The 14,100-nt window shown below is 41.3% G+C and overlaps 1 protein-coding gene across 4 annotated transcripts in view; it reads right to left on the bottom strand.

The window, feature by feature from the left end:
* The window catches only part of PLCE1 (phospholipase C epsilon 1), a 368,784-nt gene that overhangs the window by 49,319 nt on the left and 305,365 nt on the right, over positions 1–14,100 (bottom strand). For all 4 annotated transcript variants that reach the window (XM_044935313.2, XM_044935312.2, XM_044935311.2 and 1 more), the window contains exons 13-19: positions 13,935–14,071; positions 11,597–11,835; positions 9,769–9,830; positions 8,899–9,064; positions 5,364–5,471; positions 4,129–4,245; positions 701–859 (exon numbers count right to left, since the gene is read on the bottom strand). In XM_044935313.2, coding sequence (XP_044791248.2) covers positions 701–859; positions 4,129–4,245; positions 5,364–5,471; positions 8,899–9,064; positions 9,769–9,830; positions 11,597–11,835; positions 13,935–14,071 — 988 coding nt within the window. The remainder of the gene's footprint in view (positions 1–700; positions 860–4,128; positions 4,246–5,363; positions 5,472–8,898; positions 9,065–9,768; positions 9,831–11,596; positions 11,836–13,934; positions 14,072–14,100) is intronic.

Below are 14,100 nucleotides of genomic sequence, written 5' to 3'. Positions count from 1 at the left end.
TCTTGGCTGTGGTAAGTTTCAAAAGCGGTGTTTCAGGGTCAACAGTGCCCTCCTAAATAGGGCAAATAGTTTTGGCAGCTGTTATTCTGTGCAATGAGTAAGTGCAACCTGGCAATATGGACTCACTGGTCCTGGACCTGAAGTTTTTCACAGATCCTTGGGCAGAGGGCCCTGCTATGCAGGCAAGTTTGGGGTGCTCTGAGGATAGATGTCATGAGTGAGGCAGATACAGAAGTGCCTTGGGGTCCACCTACCACAGTGATACACTGTGCCAGCTTCCACAGGGCTAGGACCCCAGAGCTGCTGCTACTGGGGGTCTACTACTGACCTCAGGGGTCACAACCCCATGTTCAAGTGCTCCACAGGGGCAGGGGTCTTTGGTCTTTCTAAAGAGGACTCCAGTGACCACTGAGGGGTTGAGAATTGTGAAGCTCAGGTCCAGAGATAAAGATCACACATTATTCTGCCCAAAATAAATTAAATAATGAGGTGCATTCTATATCAATTTTTCAAAATAAAATTTTAGGTGAGTGGGAAGAGAGTATTTATCTGTCTATTAAAACAAAAGCCAAAACTCAAATATATCATTCAAGGAAAGGGAATCTCCAAAAACTGGTTACCTGGCTGAAAGTTTAGAATGACATCAATTTCTTTGTTCTGGGCATGCAGCATCCCTGTAACCTCTTTAACAAGAGCGTACCTTTTGCTTTAAGATATCCACCGGTGTCTGATGGGCTTTTAATTTCTTATTTTTGAGAAGCACTTTCCTTCTGAGTTGGTCAGGCGAGGGGAGCATTGGATCATCTGAGAAATCACTTTCAAATAAGAATTTAGCCACCAGTTTTTCTCCAAACACAGTCTGAAACAATAAAGGAAAACATATCATCAGTGACTTTTGTCTATACTTGAGTCACTTGGCTAGATATTTCAGCCCAATGGGATTCTTCTAAAAATCCCAGGAAGAGGAGCTAGGAAAGAAGTTGTATCCGTGTGTCCCCACGCTCTGCATAGCTTCTTAGTGGAAAGAAGGGAGGTAGTTAGAGACCACGAAGAGGGCTTGAGGCCACTCTCCAGAGGGCAGCTCTAACTGTTTAGGAAAATACTCTGGGGTCTGATGTACAAAAGAAGAAAAAGAGATTCAGTCAGAGGACGTGGTCTATAGAATATGGACTATTCCAGAAGTGCGCACAGGATACAAACCTTGAAGAAGGTGGGAAGTTGGGACCAAATGAAAAATAACAGGGAGAAATTGTCACCATTTGGTATAAAGAGCCGCAGACACCATTCTCACAAAGGTTTTCTGAGCACTGGTCTCCAAAGGGACATTTGTGTCCCCCAAGGAGGTGGGTGTGGGGGAAGGCACAGGATGACCCCCTGGGGTGAGGGTAGAAAATACGGCAGTTTCTATTTCTAGTTGTCTTTTTTTTTTTTTTTTTATGAAAACAGAACAAAAAGGGAAGATTGTTAGTGCTTAATGTACAGACTGAAAATGGGGCCTTCAGTCTATGTCAGGGGCCGTTCATAAAGGTGCCTGCAGGACTGGCGAGGGCTCTCCACTGACGCAGAGGGACCAAAGGTGTGTCTCTCACATCTTTGGTACCAGCTTATTGAGATGATCACAGTTTGGGTGCCATGGTAACCACTGTGGTTAATTTCGCAAAAAGATTTTTCTTTAAAATACTTTGTAACTAGATGAAAAGTGATTATGAAAATCCTTTACAACATACAGAAGCTCACACTTTATATGAGGAAAATGTACTTAGTCAAAGAAAGTGAAGTCGCTCAGTCGTGTCTGACTCTTTGCGACCCCATGGACTGTAGTCGGCTAGGCTCCGTCCATGGACTTTTCCAGGCAAGGATACTGGAGTGGGTTGTCATTTCCTTCTCCAGGGGATATTCCTGACCCAGGGATCAAACCTGGGTCTCCAGGCAGACTCTTTACCGTCTGAGCCACCAGTGAAGCCCACTTAGTCAAAGGAGTATTCTAAGTTATGCAATTTTCTTTAAAAAAAAGTATCCTAAAATTTCTGACTTTTTCTGTGCTGCACTTTGTTACCAAATGATGACGATTATAAAATCACTATTAGTCTGTTCCTATATGATAAGTGTAATGTTTTAACAGTGCCTTCATCAAGAGAAAGCAGTTGCTTTTTAGATAAAATTTGTGTTCCGGAAAGAGTAAAGACAGCTGTCTAAAGGTATTTCTATTGTGATGTGATTTTGTTGTAGGAAACAATGTATTTTAACATAAACACTAATGTATGCACAGTCAGAAAACTTGGAAACAGATTTTCTAATGGTTACAAAATCTTCTAAATGAAGGATTTTAGTGGAGTTTGAACTCATCTGTTAAAAATATAAAAGTGAAAGTGTTAGTTGCTCAGTTGTGTCTGACTTTTTGCAACCCCACGGACTGTAGTCTGCCAGGCTCCTCTGTCCATGGACTTCTCCAGGAAAGAATACTGGAGTGGGTCACAATTCCCTTCTCCAGGGGATCTTCCTGACCCAGGGACTGAACTCTCATCTCCTGCATTGCAGGCAGATTCTTTACTATCTGAGCCACCAGGGAAGCCCCCAAATATAAAAGTATATAAAGGCAAGACCTTTACATACAAACTCTCTAGCCAAATTCCAACAAGAACCTTTGCCTCATTAATGGAATTGAGAAATGGGTACCGTGATTTAACAAGTGCAGTTAATGACAACCCTTTTCCATCTGTATACAGGTACCTTTGTAAGGCATCTTTATCAGCTACTATAGCTATTAAAGACAAATACTGAAATAATAAACTAAGCTTAAAACCAGACATGCAAGTCAGCGATCACAAAAGTTTCAAAAACAACGAGGTGTATTCAATCACATCGTTCCCACTAAAAATTTAGATAATAAATAAATAGTCCTAATTTTTTTATGATAGCAAAAGGTTTTTGTATCATTAATAAATAATAGCGTTAAATTCTTTACTTTCATCCTTTCTGTTACCCTCTTTTATATTTTATTTTTGCATGTTTTAATTAATATATGAAATATGTTAATAAGCAGGATATGTATATAATTTATGAATAAGTCAATATACACAATAGGAATACATGGTATATTTTACTGATAAAGGTATGCAATCAAAAAAGTTTAGAGGGCTTCTCTGATGGCTCAGTGGTAAAGAATCCACCTGTAATGTGTCTGTGAGTTTGCTTCCTGGGTTTGGAAGACCCCACATGCCTCAGAGAAACTAAGCCCATGTGCCACAATTACTGAGTCACGCTCTAGAGCCCAGGAGCCAAAACTCTTGAGCCCACAGGCCTAACCTACTGATGCCCTTGCGCCCTAGAGCCTGTGCTCTGCAAAAAGCAAAGCCACCACAGTGAGAAGCCCACACACTGCAACTGGAGAGTAGACTCCACTCGCTGTGACTGGAGAAAACCTGGCACACAAAATAAATAACATTATTAAAAAAAAGTTTAGAGACCATCATTCTAAATGATGGCAAAGAAAAGGCAATATGAAAGGCTAATTAGTTTTGTTGGCATTAGTTTTGTATTTGGGAACATTTTCTTATCTCCATGCCCCTCCCTGCCACTGAGAGCCATATTCCCATAAATGCCTCTATGAGTGGAGGAAGGGGGAAGTATACTGGAGTATCTGCTTTTAAATCTGTTTGTATTATAGTTTATTTGCCTAAGGAAGAGCTGGGTGCTAACAGCAATTGTTGTGGCCAGTCTAACCTCTTTGCCAACATGGATCTCTGTATCTGAAGTTGGGCCACAAGAAGATTTGACTTCTTTGCCCTTAAATATTTTCAGCTTTTCTATATATAACTGACAGATGACATCCTGGCACCCCTGATTTGTGGTTCCAAAAGTGTTGGAGAGTTGGTCGTCTTTTACCTCTGAAGGCTTTCTAGAAATTGCCAGAAGACCACAGAAGAATGCTTCAATCACTAGCTGAAAAGATGAACCACTGAAGACAGAGCCCCAAGCTCACAGGGGCATCCCCATTTCTCAGGTCTGAGGGATCTAACTATACATGTTTTACAGCTGAGGTCCAGCTGTGGTGTGGTCCACGGTGGCCCCAAATTAAGCTCAACAATAGTCAAACAAGACCGTCCTGTCACTTAGCTGATACCTTACCTTGAAAATTTCTGCCATTTTTCGTTGCTGAGGCAGTGAACAGTGGTTCTCAATTGATATGATGATGGGCAGGTCAGAGGTGATGAAGGCACTGCGATCGATGGCTTCAACCACTTCCTGTGAGGGCCAGAAAGTCTCATCAGAGCTCAGATATTTGCCCAGGGTGTCAGGAAGCAAGGTACTAATAGCCACAGAAAGCATCTAATTTGGTGTATGCAGAAGACTCTGGCCAAAGTGGTTTCTATCTTTTTAAATGTATTTTCAAGTTAAGCAATACAATAGGTTATTTTCTATAAAGACATTAAACTATTCATATTAAGTATTGTTCACATACTATGAGGAACAGTTATCAGTATTGTCAATTTAACAAATCAATATATATATATATAGAGTATATTATAGGTAAGATACATTGTTTTAGTTACAGTATCAAAAATAACGATGCATAAGATATTTTCCTGCTTTCAAGAAGTTTACAATCAAATCTACTTTGGGGCAATAAGACATATATCACCTGTATTTATGTATGTACATAAACACAGTTATCAATCCCTCTTTTCCTCAGCATAAGGCACAAAATGTTTAAAGAAGGCTGAGTAGGAAAATGAGTTGAAGAGAAAATATATTTTAGCCATTATCTTCACACATAAGACAGAAATAGTAATATTCCTTCTCAGTCCAGTTACAGTTCAGAAAAAAAAAATGATGCCACAGCCAAAGACCCTCTGATTGAGGTTTATAATTGCACGATGAACAAATAAACTACCTAGAAACTGACATCATAATACGGTGAGACCAGTCTTCCTGGGTGACCGATCTCCGGAGGTGGAATCAGTTCTCATCACTTTATAATGTTATTTCATCCTCTCCAGACACATGATGTTGGCCTTTGTCAGCAGAACACCAGGAAAAATGATCTTTAATTCTTATAGCAGGAGAACAACTCCTGCCTTTTTTATATCATTTTATGATACAAAAATTGCAATAACATTATTACATGATAACTAATTCAAGGTAATGGTTACTAAACTTTGGTTGAATGGGAATCTAAGGAGAGTTTTAGATCAACTCCCAGAAAAATGACCATGTGCAGACCCCCACAATTTGGAGAATTCTTAAGCCCCAGGATAAGAACCCCCAACGTAAGGTATAACTTGGAAGAGTCACTTATTTAAATGACGAATGACGATAATGACTCTCTGTGATATGATCTAAAGAAAGTTATGAAGCATTACCTTGAAGGGGATCTTGGTTGTCAGGGTGTGTCCATGATAAATGATGGGCATTCCATCATCTCCGTCCCAGCAGTCCAACTCTACACTCCTACAGCCTTGCAGGAGGACCTGTGGGATCAATGAGTGAATCCACCCCAGATGAGCAAATGGAGATAAAGCCTCAAATTAAACCCAGCACAGGCTTCCACATATCAGTGTTCACGCTCCAGGCTAAAACAGAAGGGCCTAAGATTAAAAAGAAACATTGCATGTTGGCCAAAGGCCACAATTTATCACAGGTGGGGAAGGGATAGAACAGATTAAGGTGGAAAGAGTGCTGACCAGAGCTGAATACTAGTGGGAGGTAAAATTTGATAGCAATAACATTTGATCATTTTCCCATCAACTTTGGTCCAAGGGACCTACATATGGTATATCCTGAAATGAAAAAGCCAGGCTAGAGCTCTATCTGGGCAGATGTCAGAGGAGGTGACACAGGCGCTGATGAGGAAATGAGGACACTGATTCTTTAATGAACTGAAATATTTATATGAATCTAATCAGGATAAAAGTTCCTCTGCGTGTGGTGCTAAGTTGCTTCAGTCGTGTCTGACTCTTTGTGACCCTATGGACTGTTGCCTGCCAGGTTCCTCTGTCTATGGGATTCTCCAGGCAAGAATGCTGGAGTGGTTGCCAAGCCCTCCTCCAGGGGATGGTCTTCCTGACCCAGGGACTGTACCCGAGTCTCATGTCTCCTGTATTGGCAGACAGGTTCCTTACCACTAGTGCCACCTGGAAATCCCAAAGCTCCTCTATTTAGGCCCAAAACTAATACCTTTGCTGTGAACATGTAGCATGTGAGAAGGGTAGAAGCAAGGAGTTATCAGGAATTTGTTTGCTGTCTAATCCTAGAACAGCATCCACAGCAGAGATGGCAAATAACTCCATAAGCTCCCCTTTTCCATACCCATAGCAGTCATCAGTAATCAATCATAACACACTTGGCCCCCAAAGCTCTGATGCATTATCTCATGACCACCTCAGCAAAGAACTCCAGGAAACATGACCAGTGAATTAGATGAGATGATACCTATTTGATTTCCTGGATCTAAAGCTGGAAGCAGAGGTCCTGACCTCTGTTTGGGTGGCATCTCTGTAATGTTAGCTTGGATCAACTTCTTCCATAGACTCTATGTGTGGAACATCTTAAAGATGGTGATATTCAGAAGGGTCAACCAAGCTAAGAGGCATATGTATCTGTGAATGAGCCAACTCTCTGATTTAAGAACCCACATACCTATTTCCATGTAACAGCAATCCAGTACCTGGGAGCTAGCGGCCACTACCGTTGCTGCTGCTGCTGCTAAGTCGCTTCAGTCGTGTCCGACTCTGTGCGACCCCATAGACGGCAGCCCACCAGGCTCCCCCGTCCCTGGGAGTCTCCAGGCAAGAACACTGGAGTGGGTTGCCATTTCCTTCTCCAATGCATGAAAGGGAAAAGTGAAAGTGAAGTCGCTCAGTTGTGTCTGACCCTCAGCGACTCCATGGACTGCAGCCTTCCAGGCTCCTCCGTCCACAGGATTTTCCAGGCAAGAGTACTGGAGTGGGGTGCCATTGCCTGCTCTGACTATAGTTGCTACAACATAACTTAGATAGTTGAATCCCCCTTAATGCTTTTATATGAGATACTTGCTAGATTCTTCCCATTGCACACCATAGAGAACCCAGTTTTCCTAGGCGACCTCTCATCCCACAGGGAACTGATTCTGTGGTAAAGAATCCCAAGGCCCTCAGCATTTTTCAGCATTAGAGCATCTAGGGGTGTGTTGCTTTGGGCCGAAACTGTTGTGTAACATGCCAGCTGGGACATGAGGCTGTCTGTAGTGGCCACACTGGAAAGAGCGTTCACTGACCGGGAGCAGACCAGATGGGTTTTCAGCATGAAAAGGTTAAAGGTCTGCATTAAAGTCCACATAATATTAAAGTTTCCACATACCACTAGAACCAGGGCTGGAAATTCCAGGTGAGAACAGGGCTTTCTCTCACTTCTCAACGACCCAGTAAGTAACAAATGTTAGGAGGTAATTGGAGGAGTTGAGGGACAGCAAAGTGGTAAGAAATGAAATAAAAGGGAGCCTCACATTTAAGGTTTAATCACATCTGTGAATCTATTTTAGGAGTTTCTGTGCTTTATTCAAAGGCTTGGGGTGCAATGTTAAGGAGTTTAAAAAGAAAATGTCCCTGAAAAAAAAAATTAAAAAGAAAACCTCCCTGATGTCAAATAGGTAAGTATAGTAGGAATTAAAGCTAGGACACCAGTCCCTGCTTATTTTCCTGGAATACACACACACACACACACACACACACACACACACACACGTTTCATTTCTTTCCCTTAGAACAATAGATTTGAAACTTCTTTTAACCTTGGAATTCTCAGCGCAAACAGAGGGCCAATATAGAAAGCAGATACAAGAGCAAATCTTCAGCTGCAGTGGGACCAGGGCATGGGACCCTGTAATGTCAGCTCTTCTGTGTCAGCAGCTGAGGTCCCTTGACAGACACTTATTTTGAAAATCGTGACTCTAAGAACACATCTTCATTTCATAATAAAATCACCTTAAATTTTAGAGTTTAAAAGACATACTCCATACCCGATAAGCTTTGGACAGAAGTTTAACCCATGCTTTGAGAAATATCTAGAGGAATCTGAAGAATAAAGGAAGTGCGAGTGTGCTGTGTTTATGTATAAAATACAGTTAAAATTTTTACACTTGGACCCCTTCCCCCAGCACACAGACATGGACACACACACACACACAGGACCTAGCTAGATCCTCCCACAATTAACTCATCTTGTAGGAGTTCAGAAAACAGGCAGCATAGACAAAGGTGTTGCAGAAAATACAACAGAAGCAACAGTCATACAGATAACTGAGAGCTGGATGTTTAGGTGAAAAGGATGTGCTTTTTCTAGTCCAGAGACCCTTGTGAGTTTTTGAGGACATTCCCATCAATTTAAGTGTGTAAGGATAGTGCCTACACTTTGTAGATTTTTTTGTGTGTGTAAGTTGGTTGTCATAATGATGAATTAATTTTCTAACAAATTGCAAAACAAAACAAACAATTTTCTGGGAATAACTTCATAGACAGTTGCATTTTCTACTATGCTCTCCCACTACAATATATTGATTTATTTAGCATCTAGGCAAGCGATTAGATAGTTTTCTCATGGGAAAATCTAATTTTAGTAGGGGTAGGTCAGACTAACCAAGATCTAAAAGCTATGAGTCTCAAACTACTACTTATTTATTTATTTATTTTTGCCTAGAATAAAGGTTAAGTATAGATGGTGGCAGGGTGGGAGGGGAACGGAAAGAAAAAAAGGACAGAAAACAGCCGTATATATCACCAGTTTCCCACACATCATGTTTCCTCACATTTCAGAATTAACAGCATATAAGCTCATCAAAGGAGGCTAGGGTCAACTTTCTGTGACAGGGGGTTACGTAAATAAGGTTAATGAAAACCACATTCCCAGTGAAATTCTCGGTACCTGGCTGTAGAGTTCTACTGAGGATTCTCCTTTGAGCTGATGGCCCGTGAGGTAGGTATTGTGTGAAGATTCAATGTAATAGTAGGAGAGGGGCAGCTGCATTTCTTTAACGTTCTCCTGTGACTCATCATTTTTCGAGGCAAAATTATCTTTATCCATTAGAAACCTAGGGAAACAATTTTCTCAGATGTGTATAGGAAAACTACATACTCTCTTTTCTGAAGTATAGTTGACTTAAAATATATTAGTTTCAGGTATGCATGCTAAGTTGCTTCATTCGTGTTCAATTCACGACCCCATGGACTGTAGCCTGCCAGGCTTGTATGGCCATGGGATTCTCCAGGCAAGAATACTAGAGTGGGTTGCTGTGCCCTCCTCCAGGGGATATTTCCGACCCAGGGATTGAACCCGCGTCTCTTACATCTCCTGCATTGGTAGGCGGATTCTTTACCACTAGCACCACCTGGGAAGCCCAGTTTCAGGTATACAACCTAGCGATTCAGTATTTTTATAGCTTATACTCCATAAAGCTATTATAAAACATTGGCTATATTTCCTGTGCTGTACATTAATCCTTGTATTTATCATATGTATCTTTTATTCCCTTCCCCTATCTTTTTAAAAAAATTATTTTATTTTTGGCTGCACCACACAGCAGAACTAAGATTCCCCCACCAGGGATTGAACCTGTGCCCCCTGCATTGGAAATGTGGTCTCAACCCCTGGACCACTGGGGAAGTCCCCCTTCCCCTATCTTGTCCCTCTCCCAAGCCCTCTCTCCACTAGTAACAGCTAGTTTGTTCTCTGTATCTGAGTCTATTTGAAAAATATACATGCTTAAATGATGGGCAAAAATATTTTAAAAGTTACCTCGCAAATCCTTCAAATGACATTAGGCCTTGATGACACATACTAACGCTAGGCTCGAACTTCTGCAAGGGATACAAAAGGAGCGTTATTTAGGTAAAAGAAACTAAAGGGGAAAAAACCACCACATCATTTTTTAAAACTGTTCTGTTTTCATCAGGAAATATCTAAACCAAATATTTGGACTAATTTAGTTATGGAGTGGTAAAATGTAGTTTTTCCGTCCAAAAGAAAACATTTATTATGTGTGAGTTTATTATAGGAAGCATATTTATTTAAGAGGAAAAAAAGAGAGAGGGAGAAAAGAATAAAGCTGATTTATATGGAAACAAACAGTATCAGTTTATCCAGGTGAAGATGGGGATCAGAACAGCAGCTACTACAGAGTTGGTGGGAGGTGAAAGGTGAAGATCCACTCAGGACAGTGGTCACGCTCCATCATAACTTAGTGCATACTCAACCTGATCACAATCTTACATTTTTAGCAGTGCCAGTGATCAAGTCCAGTTGCTGGCCAGCTAATCCGCTGATTCCTAATCAATTGACAAGGGAGGCTAAAGGCCTAGATTAATTCTGTTGCATGTGGCGCAGCCACAGTGAACCATCTGGCCCCCTCTCTTCTCTCATCCCCTAGAGGAAGCCATGACCACTTCCTCTGCGTTACAGGGACAGCTTCCTCCCCAGTTTCTCTGGCCTTCACTCCTTCCCTAGCACAGTTTATACTCCAGTGGGGCCAGAGTGACCTCCTAGGAACTTAAATCATCTTCTTCCCCTGCTCAAAAATTTCCAATAGCATCCCATCTCACATGGACTCCTTACCATGGCCTAAGATGCCTGGATGGTTTGGCACTGCCCACCTGTCTGAAATCAAGTCTGCTATGGTCCCTCTGGCTTTTGTTATTCCTCACAAACTCCAAGCTGGCTTCTGCTTGCTACTGTCTGTCTGGAAAGCTGTCTCCTTAGACCCTCACAAGGCTTAATCATTCAGTGCTCAGCCCAACTGTCACCTCCCTCGAGGGGCCTTGGCTCACTCCTCTCAGCCCTCCATTCCCTTACTCTGCTCAGTCTTTTTTCAGAGCCCATTATTACCTGAAATCACATGATATATTTATTCATTTATAGTTTGCCTCACCCACTAGAATGTAAACTGCTATGAAGGTTGGAACTTGATCCTCTTAACTACTATACTTCCAGGCCCAGAGTAGAAGCTGATAAACATTTGTTAGACAATCAAAAGAGCTGATGACCTAACTACCAATTCCATTGTATGGGCTGGAACAACAAAAAACAATCATGTACTGATTCTTTACAGTAGCCACTGGGTAAGAGAAGACTTGGTGTTTAGTCACTAAGTTGTATCTGACTATTGCAATGCCACGGAGTGCAGCCCGCCAGGCTCTTCTATCTGTGGGATTTCCCAGGCAAGAAAACTGGAGTGGGTTACCATTTCCTTCTCCAGAGAATTTTTCCAAATCAGGGATCAAATCTGAGCCTCCTGCACTGGCAGGCGGATTCTTTACCCCTGAGCCACCAGGGAAGCACCAATGGACAGAGGAGCCTGGTGGGCTATATAGTCCATGGGATTGAAAAAAAGTCGGACATGATTTAGCAACTAAACAACAACAGCAAAAGAAAAAGGTTTAGGACCTATGTTGACTGTATGTTAAATAAGAACACTTACATATTTGGTATTTTTAAAAAAAAATAACCTATTTTTCCCCCAGACTTTAAAGGCATTGGAAGGAAGTATAAAAAGAGTAAACGTTCAGCGGAAAATAATTAGAATAGTTAGAAGCTTTACACATGTGCTTGCACACAAAAAGATACAAACCTGGATAATGCTGAGGATTTCATCATAAGTATAGTGTTCTCCTTGGCAATTCACTAGGAAATCATTGAGCTGGAGGATGCCAACTCCAAACACACCCAGAGATGTGCTCTCCACCCCGGTGCCATTTGTCACAATACTGGCAGCAGCAATGGCATCAGATATCTGCCTCTGGTTGTCAGACAGCTGCTGTTTACTCTTGATGAATAATCCCAAATCTGAGACATTTCTGGTCAACAAATCTGAAACAGAACCACCGAACAGAACATGGACAGGCTAGCCAGCATCTTTCATAAAGCCCATTTTGGAGATAGTGGTGTTGGGGAAATATTAAGCTGTAGTAACTCTTCACTAATCTGTCTAAACAAGCCATCAAGCTCAGTGCTTCTTCCTGGCTTCACATAGTTGAAGGGATAAAAAAATGAATTAGTGAATAAATAAAAGAAATGAGGAGAGCTAGGTCAATGATCCTAAAAGCCCATAAACTTCAGTATCAGATGCAAACATGTAAATTCGGTCGGGGACTTAAGGCTGAATTCAGACTTTGGTTTTTGAGAATAACCACTTCTATGACTGAGCATGCATGGAAGACGTACCCTTAAGATTACAGTTTTTCTGTACTTTAAAAGTGTAACTGTAAACTGTGCAGGTGCCTGTGTGAACATATGTTTTCAGCTCAGTTGGGTAAATACCAAGGAATACAGTTGCTGGATTATATGGTAAGAGTACATTCTAGTTTGTAAGAAACAGCCAAATTCTCTTCTGAGCTGGCTGTACTGTTTTACCCTCCCATTAGCAATGCCCTAGTTGCTCCACATTTGCACCCACTTTGGTATGGGCAGTCATTTTCACTCTAACCACCATGGAGAACAGTGGGTCAGTTTCTTGCAGAGCTAAATATAGGCTCACCATAGGATCCAGCAACTCCAGTCCTAGGTGTTTACCCAAGTGAGTTGAAAACTTATGTCCACAAAAACACCCGCATACCAAATATTTATAGCAGCTTTCTACATAATTGCTAAAACTTAGAAGCAACCAAGATGTCTTTCAATAGGTGAATGGGCAAGCATACACATAATGAAATATTACTCAGCAATATAAAGAAATGAGCTGTCAAACCATGAGAAGACATCAAGAAACCTTAAACACATATTGCCCAGCGAAAGAAGCTAGTCTGAAAAGGCCACATACATACTATATGATCCCAACTATATGACATTCTGGGAAAAGCAAAGCTATGGAGACAGGAAAAAGATCAGTATTTTCCAGGGGTTCAGAGGAGAGTGGGAGAATGACAAGACAGAGCACAGAGGGTCTTTAAGACAATGGAACTATTTATTCTGTATACTATTGTAATGGCAAATGCATGTCATTATATTTCTGTGAAAACCCATAGAAAATACAGACAGTGAACATTAATGTTAATTATGGAATTCAAATATATCAATATTGGCTCAACTGTAACAAATATACTACACTAATGCAAAAAATTACTAAGGGCAGAACTGTATGTATGGGGGCAGAGCATACAGGAACTCTCTGGACTCTCTACTCATTTTTTTGTAAACTTAACTGTCCTAAAAAATTAGTCTTTTTTTTTTTAAACTATAACTACTTGACAAATCTACAGTTATGTACATTTATAACTAAGGTTGAAAAATGTTAGTATTCTTAGCTTAAGGACAATATGTTTTTAAATAATTTAAAAAGAAAATGCAGGAAAGAAGACTGTGTTCATTTTGTTTTTTGCTTTTTAGAAAGGTTTATGGTTTCCAGCAAGAACATAAGAGAAAAATAATAGGCCTAAAATACATGGGTGGTGATGGTGATGGTGGTGGCAGTGAATGGGATCAAGAAATAGAGATTCTGGTTTACGCATTAGGAAAAAATGTCCTGAATGTTCAGGCAGGAGTACTTTGCTGAGGTCAGGGAAAACCCTCCTGTCAAAGGGCAGACAGCTCCCAACGCTGGGTGGAGTACCCACCTACCTGGAGGTAGAGAAGAAACTGGCAGTTCCCAACTGGGACATGCCACAAACTTCATGGACATTTGGAAATAAGTGGGAAAGGGTTTTTAGTTGTCAGAATGACTGGAAGGCTCTACTGGTTAAATATATTCTAGACTCTATGGACAGACCCATACAATGATGAACTTCCTAGTCCAAAATGCTAACAATACCATCCCCATGACACTCCCATTAGAGAAATGATTCTCTAAGCATTTCACCATGCTCCTGGGAGTAGTGTGCCATGTGGGACAGGCTGAAGGTTTGCATGACTGGGTCTCTAACTATTTTTAGGTAGAAAGGTCTCAAAAGGAAATATTAAATTGTCACACAAACCTAGGTCAGGCTGAAGACCGCTGATATTTTCGTCAATGGTCAGGTTGGTATAGAGGGGGGCTGCCTCAGAGCCAGCTCGGTCACAGGGTACGGCGTAGATGTCAAAGAGGTCCTTCAGGTCCTTGCGGCTCCTCACACTGGACACGGGATGGAGAACACCTCATCT

This window comes from Bubalus bubalis, chromosome 23 (assembly GCF_019923935.1).
Source record: "Bubalus bubalis isolate 160015118507 breed Murrah chromosome 23, NDDB_SH_1, whole genome shotgun sequence".
NCBI lineage: Eukaryota > Metazoa > Chordata > Mammalia > Artiodactyla > Bovidae > Bubalus > Bubalus bubalis.
Note: the sequence above shows the minus strand (reverse complement) of the source record. Positions and strands in the feature narration are given on the sequence as shown.